Here is a 20,936-nt window from a genome sequence, read left to right on the forward strand (position 1 = left end):
GCTGTCCAGACATCATGTGAAATGCACATTACATATATAAATGTGTGCTTATATTGATGAGACTCTGTTAATATATATGGCCAGATTTCAGAAACAATTAGGTTAAAATAGCAAATGACAAATTATAACGTATTATGTAAGAATATTTTTTGTCCTGTTCATTTTTAAAATAGTGTGGGATTTGGTGTTCACAGTTGGAATTAAGCAATGAGAAAAAACACATTTTTGCTTAAGCCTAACGTTTGTTTTTCATAGTTTCTGCAAAGAGTCATGATTTCTGTAGTGTTTGCAGTTAGTATATTTTCATAAGCTTTCTAGAAAATCACACAGTTGAGGTGTGAATCCTGATTTTCTTTATCATACATATGCAGTCTGCATTGCAATAAGTCATTGCTCAACTTGAGTTCAGAAGTAGAGGGAGTCAGAACAAATCCTTAATGGATGATCTGAACTGATACACACACTTGTACCAGTCACTGACTGTTAATGCATTGAGATAAGTGTGTTTTTGAGAGATTTAGTCCCTTTGGCCATTTGAGGGTAAGATGCAATGTTTGGATTTCAGTGTTTTGCCTTAACTAGTTTTTAGACTGTAGTCTCAGAAGTATGAGGACAACTTGTTTCTTTTTGTCACCATTAAGTTGAATACTATGGTATTAAAGGCAGTAAAAAGGTGGAGTGGAGTGGGAAATGCAGTGGTTTGGTTTTGCTTATTAATAACAAGAAAATAATCATGGTGAAAAAATGCAGGTATATTCTGCTGTTTCCACTATCTAAAAGTAAAGACCAGTGGAAAGGACTACAGTAGCTCCTTCCCTGATGACAATATATTCCTTTTTTTAATAGAAGAGACATAAAACCTCGTAAATACTGTTTTTATATCCTTGTGATAAAGTCTGTGTTAGCATGTGTGTTTCCTTCTTCCTATGACTTAGGTATTTTGCTTTGAATACAGAGTTAAGGAAGTTGGGAAGGGAGTGTCAGAAGGGAAATTGATCTGTCTGTCTGTCTGCTGCCTGTACTAGTGCCAGCCTTGGCTTAACATTCTGCATTTTTCTGGTACACATTCATTTCTAGTACTCTTCTGCTCAGTGAAGGGAACTATTTAATGGAAATAAAATTAAGCACAAAGTCACTTATGATTATGTAGGAGTAGGGAAATTTCTTTCTCTTGCTGCTAGCGCACACAGTTCCCTGGGATTGGGGGTGTCTGCTGTGGGGATTATTTAAGACTTCAAAGTCCTGATGTGTCCCAGTTTTGAGAGAGAAAGGGTCTAAGAATTAACTGCTTACTCACCTCAAGGATTGTTTAATGTGTGCTTGTGAGAATAAGTTCTTCCCTACACTCTTTTTTTCATCCTCCTGGACACATCCCAGGAGTGGAGGCGGGCTTTGGGGAACATCTGCAGTAGCAAACTCTTTTATTCCAAGGTTTGCTGCTGTCTTTGTGCATTCTGGAGGGAAGTCTGGGTCCACCAGTTTGTAGTTACTATTCATCTTTTTGTTCATGTAAGCAGTGCAGGGGCAGGGCCCTTCACAGTGACAGCATTTTTGGGAAGTGATGGAGACACTTCAGGGCAGCCCAAGCATTTCTGTTACACGTTGAGGACTGGCAGTGGGCAGCAAGAAGTTGTGTACCACTGAGGTTTTTCTGTCATCTGAAAACAGCAAGTGTAAGCCTGACAGCCTGAGTTTAAAATGCCTTCACTTGAAACTGCACTTAAAAAAAATAGAATTGTTTATTTATTTTAGGTCCAGGGAAGTCTTCCTGATTAAGTTGGTGTGTGGATTTGTCAAGCTGTGCAAAAATTAGAATCTACTGCAGATGCTTCTTTCTTACGTGCTGCATAAGTATAAATTCTGTGTAGATTGAGGTCAGCTTGAGTACCAGGGAATAGATTGCTGAACTGACAAAAAGGAGCTGCTGGACTAAAACTGTGGAAAACTTAAGCCTATATTTCTGTGCCTAGTAATGAAGGGCTTAATACTTTATTTAATGTGAATTGTAATTTTGAGATTTTTTTTCCTTGTGTTTAGGAACATGTTAGAGTTGCAACATTTCATATGGGGTGAATTAGTCTAACAAATTAGTGAGCTGGGCTGTGGAAAGGTGCAGATAGTCAGAAAGCACTTGAAGCTACTTAAGGTGGATAGAAACTAAAGTTAGCTCCTTTGAGGAACTTTTGCACACCAAAACTGGACAGTAAGATTGTGGAATATTATTTTAAACTGTTAAAAGCAGATTAGGTGAGTTTCTGGGGAATGAAGTATCACTGATCCTGCTTTTGATGGGAGGCAAAATAACACCTCATGGATCATCAAAATCTGTGGGTTTTGATTGTTGTGGGGGTTTTTTGCTAGTGTGCATTGGATGACCAAACTAATAATGTGCCATTGTTGGGATTTTGTCTTGTCCCTTTCTCATTTTTTTTAACATTTCCCCTCATTAGGAGCGTTCAGCCCTTTTTTTGCCTGTTGCTGTATATAAGTTAAATTATGTACGTGGGGGGCCTTTGACTTTTTTTAAGACCAGTAAGGATTTTAGATGTGGCATCATGTTACTTGAAAGACAATTTCTTTGATACCTCCAATATGCCTGTGTCCATTTTGACACTTGGTTTAAATAATTCTGCTGTTTGTTCAGTGTTAGTTTCATTACACTACAGATTAAATCAGTACTTACCAATATATGAGAGGGGGAAAAAAATCCTTCCAAACAGACTGTTAAAGAACTGTAATTAATTTTGGATAATTTAGTGGTAGTGAGTGACCATCTTGTTCTAGTCAGATATGTATCAGAACAGTTCTATTTGACCAGGTTACCCAGAGAAGTTGTGATGCCACATCCTTGGAGGTTTCCAAGGCCAGGTTGGATGGGGCTGTGAGCAACCTGGTCCCTGCCAGCAGAGGGTTTGGATCAAGATGATTTTTAAGGTCCCTTCCTTAAAGGCCATTCTATGAAGAGTCTGAGACAATGACAAGAAACTTCTTTGTAGTCTAATGTTGAATACAAGTAACTGGGATGTGTTTTGAAGCTTTGCTCTGTACTGAACAATATTGTGTATGTCCCTCCAACAGTTCAATGAAGCCAACTTCTACTGCAGCTGGCTATTTGCAGAAATAAAGTAGTACTGGATTTTTGGACCTATAGTGTGCATGGATTATGGTAATGTGTCTGTGGAGACTTTGAATCATATTTTTATAGAGAGTCCTTAGATGTATAGAGCACATTGCTTTTTATGCCTTTTAGTAGAAGCTGACATAGAATGTCATGGAAGTACAAAGGTTTATGAAGCAATTTAAAGAATTCAGGGATTTAAGGATGCTGTGGTCTTGGCACACAAAGGGTCCAGCTCAGGGTCTCAGTGGTGGGATGTTTTATGTGACTAAGATTTTTTTTTTCTGTCTGTGTTTTTTGTCTGTTGATTCAAAGTAACTATCTGTTGCAGAGCTGCAGAGCAAGTGGGAGAGCACTGCTGGAAATCCGTGCAGGGAGCTGTTTTACATGCTAGCCTTTCCTCATCTCTGGTTATGAGTGGTCTAAATCTGGCTTGCTAATGAAATGTCACAACTTTTCTTTGCTGTGTGACAAAACCCCCATTCTTCAGAGTAGTCAGCACTGAGTTTCCTCACAAGAAAGCCACCCTGAATAGAAAAGAGGGTATTTTGCATAAAAGAACTTCTGTTGCATGTGCAGTCCCTAATTCTGGTTAATGTTAATTATGTACTAATGAGGAAGGAGATGAGGCTGTAATGAACAGGGTCACATTAAGATTTAAATTAACAAAGGATGAGAAAGTCAATATAAATATTTAATGGTTTTTACTTGGTCCATAGAATCTTTAAATGGATCCTGGTTGTAGGGTAAGGATGCTGTGGTGAGCACTCCTCAGTGTCAGCTGTGCCTGTTCCTTTTCTGCTCTTGGATTTTGGTCCAGAGCAGCAAAATCCAACAAAATGTGTCATCTTTGATTTATGGCTTAATTTTGCAGAGGGCATAAAGTACATTTAAATGGATTGCTCTGTATTGTCAAGTGGCTAGTTATGTCTGGTGTTTTCACTTCTGCTATTTTAAATGTTTTAAAAAGTAGTGAGGTATAGGCTTCCAAAAATTATTTTTCTAAATTGAAAATCAACTGGAAAAGATATGATAGGTGGGTAAAAGGTTCAGTGCTCTTTCCAGGGTAAATTTAAAAGAAAGCAGTGAATGTTCTTTCCTCTCTTTTTTTTTCTCATCTGTTCAAATACATGTATGTGTATGTATTAATAGATGTACAGGTCTATAATTTCTATTACTGAGAAATCAGTGCCTTTTAAATTTACCAGTCCCAAAGCTTTGCTTCATGCAATTAGAGCTACCTAAATATTTCCCTAAGTACTCATTTTTGAGTTAATATTTTTTAGCCCACTGTTTTTAGAACCATTTTCATATGGCATGATACCCATTACTGAATTTAGCAAATGGTTCCGGTCTTTGAAAAATGAGCAGTGCTCAACAGAGCTGCCTGGAAGGTTTGAGAAGTGAGAGCCCAGTTCTGGCATTTCCTGTTTTCCTGTGGGGATCTGGGCAGTTAGTGATGCCCAGCACCTGTGTGGGGCTCATCCCACACATAACTTTGTGTGTTAGGAGAAACACAGACAGGGTAAAGAGCTTCTTAAACAAGGAAACTGCCCCAGACCCCCCAGTGTCCCACGTGCCATTTGTTCAGATTGATCTCCATGCATTAAATCCCACATGTCTCTTCTGCAGCTTATTGATCCAGAGCCTCCTCTGGGTTTTTTTTTTGGTCAATATGTGTTACTGGGAAATCAATTCACAAAGCTGCAGCATCAGTGAGGGACATTTAAGAGTCAAACTGGGAAGATGATATGCCAGGACCATCACTTCCTTTACTGCAGGCTGAGGAGTCATGGATAGGGGTGTGACTCTGAATACATTGCTGTAGTCAAAAGGAGGAGTAAATGCTGCTTAGGACATTTCAAGGGGGAATTTCAATATTCTGTAATGGTTTGTCACAAATCCACCCTTCTCTGTAGCATTTTTTTCTAACAAACTAGATTACTAAACCCAGTGTTTCTCCTAGAATACTGGTCTGGTGCATTCTTCTGTGTGTAATTGTTGCCTATAAATACTTCAGATATTTTTTAAAGAATTGTAAATTTATGAAAAAACTCTTTGACATGAGAATAAAAAACTAAAAATGGGAGAATATTCTACAACTCTTCATGAGTATTTACTTGTAACCATTTTCTAACTAAATCATGAATCATCCCTTACAGCAGGGGAGCAAGGGAAGGAAAATAGCCTGCATGTTTTCCAGCAGTTGTTTTTAAAGATCAGTTGCAATATAATGATTATAAGCAGATGTTAAAATTACACATTGCAAAGTAACTGTTAGCTTTGAGTTAATTGGCTTTTAATTTCTCAAGATTGACATGTGGCAGGGTAGGGGGTTAATTCAAACTGTGGTACCTGTTAGAAATGTTGAATCCCTGTGTAATTTTTGGCTTCCTCTCCCCTAAGGGAGCACAGGTCTCTGTTCAGATGTGGTGGTGCAGCTACAATGTTTGTGGTGCTTCCCTTAAAAGAGGTTTTGCATGTAGGCTCTGCAAACAATGGAATGCAGAACAGTCAGGTTAATACTAAAAGTATTATAAAGTTGTGGGTATTTCACATCTGCCCTTTAATCTCTGTTAGACTGTAATTATGGAGCTGGAGTCATATTTCAAGTGAGATAGCACTTCATAAAAGAATGTATTTATTCAGGTGTTTAAGGAATCCAGAAAATATGCTACCAGGTGCTAAAAATACTGCCAATAGAGCTGGGATCAGTTTTTAATATCTAACCTGCTGTGGTGGTTAAATATTTACATTGAAGGTCACTGCTGCTGTTTGCTCTCCACTTTAAATATGCTTGGCAGAACTGCAGCTTTGAGTCCCTCCCACTTGACTAGGGAGAAAAAAGCTCTTGATCCCATCAGGGGACAGAAGCAAAGGTATACTCACCCATAAGGAAATTGTTTATCATATCAATTTCCTCTCACATGAGGAAACATGACATACAGGAATGGTCAGAGGAGAATGGGAGATGGAGGGAGACATGGAAGGCATGTAGGGACAGGAGAAGGGGGGGTGGCTTTAAAATTAGAGAGTAGGTTTAGGTAAGATAGTAGGAAGAAATTCTTTACTGCAGGGGTGTTGAGGTGGTGGAGAGGCTGCCCAAAGAAACTGTGGATGCCCCATCCCTGGAAGTGTTCAAGGCCAGGTTGGATGGGGCTCTGAGCAGCCTGGTCTGGTGTGAGTTGTCCCTGCCCATGGCAGAGGAATTGGAACTTGGATGATCTTTAAGTTCCCTTCCAACCCAAACCATTCTGTGATTCTGCAGTAGTTCTTTATTAGCTTAATCCTGTTACAGCATCCATTTAATGAGTCTGATAACCAGAGCCATTTTTTTTGGTAAAAGTTCTTCCTGGCTATGTGTCCAGGATGAGCTGGGTAGTTCAGCCTTCCTGCAGTGTGTTCAGCTTGGATGTCTCAGCCAAGGAAACTTGAGGTAAAACGTGTGTGTGTGTTCTGGCTGTGTCCTCCTGGCCCCTCCCTGCTAGTTCAGCACATGACACCAGGAACTTGTAACTTGCCAGGATGAGATGGTTAAAGGTCCTTTTAAGACATGGCTTTTCTGTGTGCATTTGCACTCCCAGCTCCTTGTGCCAGACCTGCAGGAGTGGGTGTGCTGGCTGTGTCACTGCTGGGAGGCTGAGGTTGCAGAGGTGCTGAGAACAACTGCATGAAGCTGTTCTGGTTTGCAAATGTTTTCCTGTGAAATAGTTTCAGAAGGGAGAAGTGGCAAATTGCAGAGTTTCCTGTGCCTGTATTCAGTTTTGTTAGCTGGTGCCAATATTCAAGATCAGGGCTCTCTTAGAGCTCTGTGCTTTTTATTTTGTGTTTCCAAGTTTGTGTTTCCATGCAGCATTAAAGGCAGATTTTCATATTGGCAGCAGTAATGTTGTGTTCCTATTTAATGCTTTTTCATCATTAAATGTGAGATCACTTTGAAAAAGTAGTGTCAGTATTCCCTTAAACAGAGAGATTAATCAATACCACTTACAGTGTGTTCTTCCCCTGCCTGCCCCAGGATGAAGGCAAATGGGCTCAACCTCATCTTGTTTCTAAACAGATACTATTACTGTGTCAAAATAACTTTCCTGCTCTTTTTTTTTTCAAATATTTCTGGGTTCCGAGTTCTTCCTGTGATGGGCTATTTTCAGTCCCTGTTGTGAAAAAATATTTTCAAAGCTGTCATTTTTGCCTTTAGGCAGTTAGTAGATGGGACACAAAAGACTGTAAAACTCTAATAAAAATACACTGCAGACATTTGGCATGATCTAATTCTGTGTGCAAGGTTTATGGTGCTCTTTTCCTGGTCTTATGTCCTGTTATCCTGAAGACCAAACTGCAGTTTTTTATGGGAATAGAGCTGTACCCTTAGCCTCAGGGGAAGCTGCAAAGGTCTGATCAGGAAAGCAACTTTCTTTGTGCAACTTCCAAGTAATGTTGAAAAACTGCTGCTGTTGTATGTTGTTTTTAGTTACAGCCTTACGGTGCTGAGAGTGGAAGAACCTTTACAGAATGAGATGGAATTACCAGTAATTTTCTCTGCCTGGTAGAGACATTGGACTTGGTGCTAGTAGAGCAGTGGCCCTGCTGGGCCCCTCTTTCATTATGCAAGATTTTTTCAAAGCCTGTGTGAGAAACCAGACATTTGGAAATTAAGGAGCAAAGTTAATGGGAAATTTGTAGATGCCATGTTTCCTTGTTGTACCCATGGAGACTTAGAGCCTTTCACAGCATCAAGAGGAAGTTAGGCTAGGATGGGGCTGTTTTGAACTGAATGGAGAAGTGAAGTATCCTTTGACCATGCCCATATTTTTTGTGGAGGGAGATCATGATACAGCACTGAGAGAGCATCTGAATTTTCAGTATGGCTTTTTAGGTGCACATTCTATGTGTTTCCAGCTTTTAACAGTAACACAAAGTAAGGAATCCAGTCAGATTTTCTGAAAAGTCTTTTGGTACCATGCAGCACCACAGGGTACACAGTCAAATTGGAAGAAACTTGTTCCAGAGAGCAGAGTTTCTTAGCAGACAGTGCCCTCCCTCAAGGAGAGGGGCACGCTGTGCTCTCTGTGGATGTGCATTTTGATGGTGCTAATTGGTCAGTGACCATCAGCTCTTACCAGTGAACCTTTTATCACCTCACTTTCTCCTCTTCCTGCACAGGTGTACTTCACTTGCTGGAACATGAAGAAGAGTATGTCTTCACCCTGCCCAGTGCCTACGCTCGCTCGATCCTTACCATCCCGTGGGTGGAGCTTGGAGGGAAGGTCAACATCAATTGTGCCAGAACAGGCTATTCTGCCACAGTCACGTTCCACACCAAGCCCTTCTATGGAGGGAAGGTCCACAGGTACAGGAATTCCTGTCTTACTCTTGTTTACCTGCTGCTGGATTTCAGGGAAAAGGCTCTTGGGCATCTGTTCCGTTCTTCTGTTGCAGTATTTTATAGCCAGATAGCTGAAGTTCTTTTCCTCTTAGTGCTGGAGATGACTTAAAGCTTTAGGGCAGTTTATTGTAGCAATACATATTATGTTGTTTAACTGAATTGGATGTATTTCTCTCATTAAAATAAAGTGAATGTATCTCTCCAGGCTTTGTTGCTTGTAAGAGTTACTGTAAATGCAGGATCAGAAAAATGTATGTGGAAAAAGCAATATTTCTGCTACCCCAGCTGCTGCTTCTGTGTGAGTCTTGTAGATGAACTGGTTTTCCAGGTGGAGCTCCTGCAGAGAGGAGAAAAGCAAAAGTGTCACTGCCCATAGTGGTAGTTCCCTACTGGGGACTCCCACCTCTGCACTGAAGTTCTAGATGGTAAAAATGTTATTTACATTCTTTGTAAAATGTTATTTTACATTCCCCTTTACTAAGGGTGCTAAGAGGTGCTGTGCCAGACAGCCCCCCTGTCTTGCTCCATGTCCCAGTCATTAACATCAGCCCTCTTTCTTGTTCTGCTGTGGACTGTGCTTTGCATGGATACCTCAGTTTTATTTCAGGTGATTTAACTATTCTTCTGTATGTGTGTCAGCTATTTCAATGCTGTGTTCAGGTGAATGTTCACATGGGGCTGTTTTGACAGGGTTTTTCTCTGAAAGTTGTAGATAATAATTGGTGACATCAGGGTGAGTGAAAATTTGGGAAAGTTGTGCTGTATTACTTCAGCAGCTATAAAATTTGAGTTTACAGATTACTTTACATGGCTTTCTAAAGCATATGTGTGCATGCTCATGGACACACTTATGAAACTTCTCCCTGCAGTTCAGTTTTCCAGTCCTACCTGTCTATTTTGCTCACTCTCAGACCAGTTCTTTGACTGGTGAGGTGGCTTTAAGCATTGCCCCTCAGCAGCTGAGAAGTGAACTTGCAGAGCTAAAGAAGAAAACAAAGACACCTGAAGTTTTTGGCATGGGTCAATGACATCATTATGTTCAGGTGTGAAGGTATCATATATTGAAAATGGCTCATGAATGTCAGAGATTGTTTTTCAGGCTGCTGAGGTAACTGTTTGGCTCTGGTCTTGAGTCAAGTATCAGAATTTTAAGCTGGGATACTGCTGTGCTTAGCTAGAATGTCATCCCAAAGGTGTTAGAAGAGCTTTCCTGGAATGAGTCTTTCTTTTTGGGAGGCAGCATCACTACTTTGCTTGAATAATTGATTTGTGCAGGTAGAAAGCTGCTTGCACCCTTATCAAGGTAGTGCTTTCATGTGCAGATAATAAATGGTACCAGTTATTTCTGCGTTATCCCCCTTGAATCAGGGTTACAGCCGAAGTGAAGCACAATCCAACAAACACCATTGTTTGCAAGGCACAGGGAGAATGGAATGGCACCCTGGAATTCACTTACAGCAACGGAGACACCAAAGTGATTGACACCACCAAACTGCCTGTGATCAGGAAAAAGATCAGGCCTATAGCAAACCAAGGGCCGCTGGAGTCGAGGTAAGGGCAGAGGCTTTGCAGTGCTATCCTGAACTTTGGGTGGGAGCAGAGCAGGGAAGCCAACTGCAGGTCTGAGTGCTGTGGTTCAAAAATTCCTTGCTTCCTACAGCACAGAGGCTGTGTGTTGGTTCCCTGGAGCATAAATTACACTGTAGTGATGAGTACATCAATTTTGTAGATGGGGAAAATGCCTGTATTTGTTTTAATGAGCATCTGGAAAATGGTAATGCAGTGTTTTCACCTGCTTCTTGGGGTGATTGCAACATGGTGGGCAAATCAGTCAATTTGTTGCAAATAATTCAAACTGGTATATATATATATATATACACACATATATATATATGTGTGTGTGTGTATGTGTTGCATATCATTGAAACTAGTACTTCATGTTTAATATATTTTAGAATATATATTTGTATAAACATACATAATATGTGAGGCAGTATGAGATATAAAGATACACATAGAGGTGGTTTTGAGGCTCTTGGCACCTACATGATGTGCCTAACTGTCTAGGCACATTAGAAAAAAAACTGGTCTGTATTCACTGTCAATAACCGTTGATGTTTATCTTCAGAAAAATCAATACTTTAATTGAATCTAGGAACATTTTATTGGGGGATTTAAAAATATGAGTTAAACTACATTTTATTATCTATAAATGTCTGTTTTACAATGGTGTCTTGAGTCGTTGTGCAAGGTCAAATACAATTTGTCTACTTTCTAGACCACTTGCTTATCCACAAACTCATTTTTCCCCTGTAGTGTGGAACATAAAGATTGTACTAAATAAGGAAACCAGTTATTGTGTTTTTTAGATACTAGTCAGCAAATTGCATCCATCCAGTGTCTCTGCAGGATCTGCAGTTTATCACATTGTAAACACAAACTCATTTAAACAGCCCTGGACATAAGTGAAAGCTATGGTTGCTTTCAGACAGAGGGTAGTTTGGATTAGATATGATGAAGAAATTCTTTACTGTGAGGGTGGTGAGGCAGTGGAGCAGGTTGCCCAGAAGATGTGGGTGCCTCATCCCTGGCAGTGTTCAAGGCCAGGCTGGATGGAGCTCTGAGCAGCCTGGTCTAGTGGGAGGTGTTCCTACCATGGCAGGAAGGGTGGAACTAGAGGATCTTTAAGGTCTCTTCCAACCCAAACCATTCTATGAGGGTTTTTCTCAGTGCTTTTCTGGGCAAAGTTTCTGCTAGGCTGATAAAAGGCACTGTATCTGAGTGTGGTCAGCTGTGTGAGAAATGTGTAGCTCTGTGCTGGTAAATATTGTAATTGGGAATAGAGCACAGACCTAGAGGGGCTCCCTAGAATCAGTTCCTCTGTTAGTGATCTCATTGGGTCAGTCAGTGGCCGAGTTCAATATACTCTTGGGTTTTGGCTGACACTCCACTATAATTCAAAAATTTGACTGCAAAAAACTACAGAATTAAATGCTTGCCTGTCATTTGGGGGCGGAGGAACATGAGTAAAGAATGAGAACTGGAAATGGTAAAAATAAATCCACCTGCTTTGAGAAAAAAGCTCAAGTGGTGAAAATTCAGGAACATAAACAGATTCTGCTGAGGAGATTGTATGGCAAAGTACTGGGAGTTGAGTGAATCTGAAAATCTGGTCCACGAACATGGTGAATATCCTAGGAGAGTGATGGTTCCCGAGCTGTGGACTTGGCAAACTGGCATGGATAGTGTGGCCTCAGCCTGCTGCTCACCAGCCTGGTGTCCAGCAGCACTGGGCTGTGGCAGAGCTGTTCTCACCTCCCCTGTGCTCCTCTCCCTGGGCAGGCGCCTGTGGCAGCACGTCACCAGCTCTCTGAAGGAGGGGAACATCGATGCCGCCACGGAGCACAAGCACCGCCTGGAAGAGAGGCAGCGAGCGGAGGAGAGGCAGCGAGCAGCGCTCACAACTCCCTGGAAACCCAAATACTTTGCCAAAGAGGTACCTGGAGTCTCTTGGTTTAGAGACCCCTTAGCAAGTTCCTGTGCAGTGAATGTCCGTGGATTTTGTCATGGGCTGGTGTTATGTACCACTGATTGCTTAAATTTTCCTTTGGACAGAGTCTAGCTCTTGAAAGAGAGCAGTGGAATTCTCCATGTCTATGTTGTGAACTTGTTCACTTTTCTTCAGTTTGATTGCTTTTCATCTGGATTTTTGGTGCCTAATGTTAGGCACATACATGATGTATTTTTCTGTAAAATCCAGCCCTTATTTCTCAAATTCTGCATGCTCACATCCGCTATAATTCTAGCATATTAAAATGAGTATAATCCAAGGAGATTTTATCTAGTATAAGTAAGCATTGACAGCCTAAACACAGTCTTGGGTTTAATCTGTGTGAAAGGAAACAGATTTTAGCAAGTTCATCTTTCCCCTTTCTTGGAGGAAAGGTGGAGGGGAAATGAGACCAGCTCCTATTTAAACCAACATCTCTTGCGTCTTCTCATTGCATCTCTTCCCCCCCTGTAATTTTTTCCCTTCTGCCCACATTACTTGTCAATTCATTAAACACAGAATTTTCAGCTGACGGGGATGGCTTCTTGTTTGATCTGATTTTAGCTTTTGTGTGCATATACACAGGTGGAGTATTTATAAATCTTGTGTGTAAACTCTGCTTAAATTTTCTTACAGGGTGACGGTTGGCTGTACGTGAATCCTCTCTGGAAGACCCATTGACAGGAGAGAGCAGTTGCCTCGTAACTTTACCTGAAAGGCATTAAAATGATACAGTATGTAACTTCAGGATGTCCTTGGATAGGTCCTGTTCCCAGAAGACCCCCACAGGAAGTTATGTACTGTGAATGACGCATCTCAAAATAACCACGAGCTCGAGTTTATTCAGGAGCCATTTTGTGTGTGCAGATCCACAGACACACAGGCACACGTCCCTAAGTACCCACGGTGTGCATGTGTTGTGTGTGTTATTTACACTACATGTAAAAGTTCCAACACCAATAGCGACTCAAAGACCTTTTCCTCCAAGTGTTAGGGCACAGAACCCTGGCTGGACTCGGCCGGGGTTCCCCAAGTTGTGTGCTTGCAGGATCAGGCCCTATGCTAGTATTTAAGAAAATACTTTTTTATTAGTACTGGTTAAGGTTTTTCTATTTTTCACTTTTGCCAAAAATGTTTTGCACTTAAAACGTGACATGTCTCTTAATGGCAGTCATTCTGTCTGAACAGTCACCGAGAAACTCACTTTGACATAAGAATGATCCACTGGCTGTGCTCGCTCTGGTTGCTGAGTTCAGGGCGTTTCCTGTCACTGACGAGTGTGAATTTCCTGCCACCCTGTAAGAAGTAGCAATACCTTCTCCAGAACGTTGTTCTTCACACAGGCCCGTTGTGTCCTCGCTGCTTTGTCTGTTCATGCTTCAGCTGTTCAGTCAGTCTCTGGTCACCATCCCTGAGCCAGCTGCTCTGGGAACTTTGATCATGCTGTGTAACGTTCTCTGGCTGCTGTCATGCCAACACTTCTGGCTTACATGTTCCACTAAATGGGATTGTTCTGATAAAACATTTGCATGAGTAGAGATGATATAACTGGCCTTCCCAGGTAAATGATTCCCTGATGTAAAAGTAATCATTTAGTAAATTATTCCACTGAGACAATAACTTTATGAATGAAGCAAATGAAATGGGATACCATTTGTTTTGTAGTGCTAAAAAACCCACATAATTTAAAACTCCTGTCATTTGATCTTGCTTTGTAAGGTACCCACCGTGACACTGACAAAGTGGATTCTAGAATTGTGTTAAGGCTTTGTCACTTTTTAGTTTGTATTTGTTGGAAGTGAAGATGTTTTTGAGAGGTGGCAGCAAAGGGCACATGTAAAATGTGCTCAGTGCTTCTTTCCACAATGCCCTGTAATGGAACCACCATATTTCTAAAACACAGTAGCATGGATGCCTGTCTGTAGAGCTGAGTAATTTTGTGCCTTTTGTCTGCTTTGTTCATACACTGACTTATGCTTGATAGTTACTACACAAAGACATCTAGGTAAAATCACTGCTCACATCTGTCCTTGTGCATCCTGCATTTTGCTTTTTTGGTAGATATTAAAATGTCTTGAGCAGCTCAGAAGGCTGAGCAGAGGAGGTGTGTGTACACAAGGAAACATTCCATTAGTTGTTCCTTTGGAATTGAACTTCAGATTTCTATTTAATGAAGGTGTGGCTACTTTTTCCTCCTAAATGCTATTTAGTCTTCTTGTCTGTCTTGGTTTTTTTTTTGGTTTTTTTTTTTTTTTTTTTTTTTTTTTACATTAAAAAGATTCATATTCTAAATTATTTAAATCCTATTTTTTAAAAAAAGTGGATTGTATGAGCTTGGTTTTCTAACTGACACTTTTTTTTAAGAGGAAAAAAAAAATCTTATTTTTTAGAAATAGTTGATGTAATAGTTTTCTGTAACAAAACCAAAATGATGCTGTTGTAGTAATTACTGAACTGCTACTGAGTATCATCAGGAACACTTGTACTTTATCACCTGCAAGAATTTGCTTTGTAATGGATCCTCTCTTGTTCTAGAGATTAGTCTGATAAGTACCTAAAAGTATTCCTACAGTTTGTAGTATCATCACAAAGAACAATGGAAAAAGCAGAGTAAAACCCATGGAACATCCTCCCAGAGCTCTCCCACACACCAAAGAACAAGACACATCCTCACTAAATAGCCATGGCAAACCTCTGTGTGTCAGGCATGCAGGCCTGGGCCCCTGAAGGAGTAGACCTCTTTCAGCTGGGATGGTGTGACTGTCAGGGCTACAGAGATGCTGTAGCTGTCCTTTTAAGGAGAAATTTGAATAATTTTCTGCTTGTAATTTATTGAAGATTTTCTCTGTCTGCATGGTTGGTTGTTTCTGCATGCCGAGGACATTCCACTTGTGCTCTGACCAATGTTTTGTTCTGTTCTGATGCTATGAAGAATCCCCTGATGCCATTTCCAGTTTCTTTCCCAGATTAACTTGGGAGACACAAACGTAAAAAGTCCTTTCAGAAAACATCCCATCAGCAAGAGATTCCAGAACAAGATTCACAAGTGTCATTTTATTTTTCTGATAGTATGTTTTCAGTATATTTTGCAGGTCTGAAAATTAAATATTCATAAGCCTTATTTTCTGTAGGTAGTTCCAATAGATGTCTTGGAATTGCAAGTAAATACTTTCCTTTTCAAGTAGCCAATGTACACTGAATTGTAATGTAAAAACTTCCATGTACTCCATTTTTTTTTTGTGCACACCTGTAGAAAGCCTATGCAACCTTTTTCTTTCCTAAATTAGAAATGTTCAGAAAGAAAATTTATACCTTTATCATTTAAAAGATGCTCTGGCAGTCTCTTCTGATTTGCCTTCCTTTCATAATTTGTGAATTTAAAATGAGAATGCTCATGAATAAAAGATTTGTTTCATTTAGTATGGGATGCCCTTTCTCTTTCCATGGAAGCCTTAGTTCAGTGGTGTCAGTCACTGACTGTCCATGAACTGTACAGCACCCGAGCATGGTTCCCATGGAAGTGATTTGCCAGGTTAATCCGGGTTTGGTGTGGGGCTTTTCCGCTCTTCTTATTCTCCCAGACACTCTGGAGGTAAGTTTTTTGTTTAAATTGGTGTATCTAGGGAAAATGGGGCTGTGTAGCAACAACAACTTTAGGGAAGGCTGGGGAACATTTGCTTCATTTTGGCAAGTAAAAAGGAAATAGGTAAAGGTGTACTCTTGCTTCTGAAAATCCCACTTCATTTAATCTTTTATCACCAACAGAGGTTCTTGATTAGAACCTCTTGAAACACCAATTATTGCAGCATTGGACACATGCACGAGGAGGAAAACTGTTTTTAACAGATTGTGGTCAGCATTTCTCAAGTGTTAGATAATGCCCTTCTGGTTTTCTTTAAACAGTCAGCCACAGTGCTGGAAACAATCTTGCTGGAACACTTTGTTTTTTATGCAAAACGGAAAACAACATTGCCTGTAAATGGGGCAGGAAACACTACCCAGTCCTGTTCCTTGCCTTCCATGGCATTGCTTCAAGGCCTCATCTTTGAGCAGTTTATCTATTTGGGTTAACGGTGTGAGGGGTTTTGGTCACAGCCAAATATGATTTTTTTTCATTTTCATTTTTTTTCATCGCTCATGATGAGACTGGTATGTACCAAGGGCTCTCTGTCAAAGCATCCATCTGCTTTTAAAGAGTAAATCTATCAAGATATTTAATTAATGACTTTTCTCCTTGTTATGAAATTACTTCAGCAAGTCAAAACATTTCTTCTGGGATTACCAACAGTGCTGTTGCTGCCTCATTGCTCCCACCAGTAATGATTAAGAGATACAGAACCTATGCAGTATTGAGATCTAGACAGTTGCAGCTTTAGTTCCTTAGCAACTGCTGACCTGAGCCTGGCTCAGGTGTTTCTTTTTTTTTTACTCTTTTGTGGTAATTATGCTTCAAACTTTGACGTAGTAGAACAACAAAAGGAAAAAGGATGCCTGGAGCTAAGGAAATAAGTTTATTAAGGGAGGTGTGTGTGATGAAGAGGGAAGATGCTAATAGTCTTCACTAGCAGAAGTGCTGTTGAGCTCTCATAAAGAGGAGGCAGGAGCTTTTGATTCCAGGATCCATCTACACAGTGTGCAGATTCCTGAGGAACCAAGGCAGGTGAGACAGTGCCAGTTCTTCCTTGTAATGTTGCTTTTTCTAAGTGGATGCCTCAATGACTCCCAGCTTTTTATTTCATTTTAACTGCAGAACATTGGCAGAATCCTTGAAGTCATATTAGGTTTAAGAAAAAATAAAGCTCAGGTAAGTAGTAGGCAACTTTAGGCTGGCTGGGATCCCTGCACTGGCTTATTTCTATTTCACATGCCCCAGATTCAGGTTTTTCTGCTTTTGAAGAGAACACTGTCACCTAAGGCTGAAGACAGTCTGTCCAACTGTAAAGGTACCTGGAGAGGGGACGGCAATCTTGTATTTCCTTTTCTAAAACAGGGCTGAGTTACTGCCAAGCCACAGACTGACTGGCAGCCTTCTGTCCTGCTGCCTTTCAGGTGTTCTTCCAAATGTTAGATCCCTTATTTCTTACCCATGGTCAGGATGCAGACTGGCTTGGAAGCAGCATGACACTAGAGATCGTGCATCACATAATCAGTCAGCCCTTCTGCTGGTGAGTGAGCAGCTGTAGCAGCTTCAGGAGCTCCAGATGCTGGAAGGAGTTGCTGCAACATGTGGTTGAGAAGGCAGGCTGCTCTTCCCTGGAAATATGACAGCCTTCATTTCATTTCATCACAGCACAGGCCCTACATTTGGCTTAGTTTAAGCTGAAGGAATGTTAAGAAGATACTGTGGCTTCATTACAGCAGCTTGGTCAAGTCAGATTTGCAATACAGAATTCTAATGTCTTCATTTATGACTAGGGCTACAAGCAACATGTATCAAGTTAATCACAACAAAACTGACACAACAGCCTTAGCACAAAACTTGAATTAACTTTATTTTCCCCTACAGTTGACAACTGGTCTGCATTGAGCTTTAAAGCAACAAAATAAAATGAAATCTCCAAACGACAGGGGCCAGAAATCCAGATTTTAATTATCTTTGTGAAAATGTTGCAGCTGTAGTATTGGTCTGTATAAACCACTGGAGTCAAAAATGAGTTCATAAATCAAAAAAATATTCTACACCTTGGGAAAGAAGTCAGCAGTAACATTCTCACAGAACACTGTAAATTTACATTTTCTTCATGAAAGGTACATACTATTCTGCATTTTACATCAAGTTATTGATGCAAGTTTTGTTTCTATAAAAAGTTACAACCTGTGGCAGGAAAACAAATGGCAAAAAAAACCCTTTCCTTTTAATTAAAAAAAAATTTCAAGTCTGTATAAAGTTTCCTTATAGCTGGAAAGTGAACACGTTCAGTCTCCATTCATATTTTAGTGCATTTAATCTGACAGTTTTCACCACTTAAAAAATAAAACCAAACTGAAACCAGTATAAAAGACAGACAAAGCAAATAGCACTAGAGCAGGAATTTCTTCAATTGATTTAAGCACTCTAAATAAAAATGCAGAGAAACAGGATTTCCAGAAAAACTTCCACTCTTGCCAGAAAGGCAGTGAGGGCTGAAGAGGTTTGCAAATCTACCTCTGATAGCCACAGAAAAGGGGTTTTGTATACCTATCAACCTTCTTTTCCCCAGTAACCAGGCTATACTTGTTTCACCAATGTAAACATTCACCTAAAATAGTTTAATTTCTGTTCTGAAGCACCAGCAGCTCCATGGTGCTCAGCTGTATGTTGTTACAGCATTCATTACTGTCGTTTCAGATCTTTCTTACAAATTTAGCCCTTGTATCTACAGTGTGCAAGATTTGCCTTGTCTACCTTGTGAAATGACAGTGTAAGGCAGCAATACTGCAATCCTGTGTTGAACAAAAGCAGCTTGTCCAATTAATCTGTCCTGTCACCTCTTGTGAAAACTGCAGCTTTGCTTCTTGCACTCCAGCTCAAAACCAGCCTGCAGCAAGAGTAAAAGGACATTGAAAGAAACCATTGAAAAATAATCATGGGAGTAACTTGTTTTGAAAGTTGAATTTGAGAGAGCTCTGCCACCTCTTTCTTGTTGAAAGTCATTTTCAGATGTCACCATTCCAGTTTTCATACTGCTGCTATTCAGCTGAACAGTGTTCTCCAGAAAAGATTGACAAGTAATGCATGTGCCAAGGACCAAATTACAGGGTTCTTTGGTAAAGTCAGTCCAAATTTTCAACAGATTTGAAGGATAATATGTACCAATAAAAAAAATGCTGCTAGACTTGGATAGCAGCTCTGTCTTGCTTCACATTACAAATCTAAAACAGCTGTTCTCAATAAGCCAATATTTTTAATCAGACATTGCCTGAAAATTTTGTACAATAATCTGGACCAATGATGGTTCTGTACCCTCATGTTGCTGTGAAACATGATTTGAGCTAAAGGCAAAGACTGGTTATCTCAAGGACAACTGCTTCGTATTAGCAATCAGAACAGTGTGTTTAAACTGTCTTCCTGTTGGGTCTCTTGCCTTTCTTTAAAATTAGTTTATTCTTAATGTAGCCACGCTTCCTTTTGGAGGTCTAAAAAGAAAAACAGAATAACAGGTATTAGTTAATGATTTAGTCTTGACCGCGGTTTAATGATGTGCATTCAATGCCTGAGCTTTAGACTGATTTTAAAGAGCTTAAATGCTAAACCCTCAACTAGGCATTATCCAGTTATTATTTTTAATGTTGGGATTGTTAATTCCTGCCCAACAGTTGCTTTTGCACAAGATGTGCTTTTGTAACCTTGTCTACCAGATCTGTAGAATTCTTTTCAAAGCATGTGCTGAGGCAGAATTAATAATTAACCAACATCATAAAACTCTAATATGCCCAAAGAGCACAACTGGTGTAAGTGTTAGGTTTTTTTGGAAATACCTTCTTGCATCTTTTGCACTGTTTGATTCTCTTAAAAATTAGGTGGAAGTATTTGCTCAAAGCAGCATTTTTCAAAAGAAAAAAGCCCTGAATAATCCCATTTTAGTCTTCTAAACTCTGCTGTTGGTCTGTAGGTTCCTTAGTTAGCTTCCTGCACATTCCTTTATCAGCATATTTTAGATTTTTTTTTTAAGGTAGTGATGGTGGGGAGGGGAACATTAATGTTGGTCATAGGTAAAATTAACTTCAAATTTGTGCAGATAGTTTGTGGCAGGTAGAACTGTACATTCAACACATCTGCTGCAATTTGATGTGCTTACCAACAGGGTCTATTACTATTTTAAAAAGTTGTATTTAATCAACATGACACCAACAATGTGATTTATAATATGTAATATTCAGACACACATTGTATCTCTGAGCTTGAGCAATATCATTCCTAACATGACAGGAGATGGACTGAATTTCCAGTAAGGAAGCAACTGCTGAAAAACTGTGGCTACTAAGAAGCCCTCAGAATATATTTAAGAAATCCTAGTTTGGACACTGGCCCCTCCTCTCCACTGCTTCTCTGATTTCTTAATGGGAAGTAGAGCCTGTTTGTACTGCAGCAGGTCAGGAACTGCATCAACTTCTAGACAGAGAATCTACACATCCAAGGCTCAATTGGGGTCAGTGCATCTACCATAATAGATAAATACAGCTTTGCTTGTCACTTAAGATCAAAAGTTACAGTGTTAAGTGTATGACAGACACAATAAAGATTATAGTTTCAAGATATGTCTCGCTTCAGTGGCAACTCCCAAATGCTTTATTTTCTGTACTTCCCGTCAAATCACAGAAATAAGCACCTTTACCATTTAACATTCTCTGCAAGCAGAGAATGTTCTCTACTTGTATTTCCACAACACAGTGGAAGTCTACTGCCTAGACCAGTTTGTTAGACAGGGTTCTTGAGTTCCTTTTGCAACATCTATTTGAATTTATAGAAAACAGATGTTGTGGAGGAGAGCGCTGCTAACAGTCTCCCCAGCTCCCCTGGGAACAGGCCTTCCTTAATAAGCTGAAGGAGGGCAGCACAACAAACACCTTAAAACCGTGAGGATGACTTCAAGCAGTAAGCAGACAGACACTAAAGTTCCATCAACAAAAGTTTCATATTTAATTTATTTAATACAAAATTGCCATTTGTAAACTTCTAGGCATCACTACTTTCAAACAAAGTCAGAAAGCAACTTCCACATTTACTTAGTGAGCCATAGTTACTGAAACATGAATTGATGTACTTTAGAGATTATACTTCAGTTACATGAAGACTTAAGATTTGTAACAGCCAGTGACACACTCTATGTCCAGTTAGCATTCTGCCTAAAAAAAATCTAGCCTTGTGTCTTCACATGCTTTTAAGTTAAGCAGACAGTAAA

At 40.0% G+C, this 20,936-nt stretch overlaps 2 protein-coding genes across 2 annotated transcripts in view; one reads left to right on the forward strand and one right to left on the reverse strand.

The window, feature by feature from the left end:
- OSBPL10 (oxysterol binding protein like 10) overlaps positions 1 to 15,473 on the forward strand; it is a 112,259-nt gene extending 96,786 nt beyond the window's left edge. Inside the window, exons 9-12 of the mRNA XM_056483148.1 lie at positions 8,282 to 8,468; positions 9,873 to 10,055; positions 11,847 to 12,000; positions 12,691 to 15,473. Coding sequence (XP_056339123.1) covers positions 8,282 to 8,468; positions 9,873 to 10,055; positions 11,847 to 12,000; positions 12,691 to 12,735 — 569 coding nt within the window. The 3' untranslated portion in view covers positions 12,736 to 15,473. The remainder of the gene's footprint in view (positions 1 to 8,281; positions 8,469 to 9,872; positions 10,056 to 11,846; positions 12,001 to 12,690) is intronic.
- Positions 15,474 to 17,521: 2,048 nt separating this feature from the next.
- The window catches only part of STT3B (STT3 oligosaccharyltransferase complex catalytic subunit B), a 51,018-nt gene continuing 47,603 nt past the window's right edge, over positions 17,522 to 20,936 (reverse strand). The window contains exon 16 of the mRNA XM_056483149.1: positions 17,522 to 19,170. Coding sequence (XP_056339124.1) covers positions 19,090 to 19,170 — 81 coding nt within the window. The 3' untranslated portion in view covers positions 17,522 to 19,089. The remainder of the gene's footprint in view (positions 19,171 to 20,936) is intronic.

Source organism: Oenanthe melanoleuca, chromosome 2 (genome assembly GCF_029582105.1).
Source record: "Oenanthe melanoleuca isolate GR-GAL-2019-014 chromosome 2, OMel1.0, whole genome shotgun sequence".
NCBI lineage: Eukaryota > Metazoa > Chordata > Aves > Passeriformes > Muscicapidae > Oenanthe > Oenanthe melanoleuca.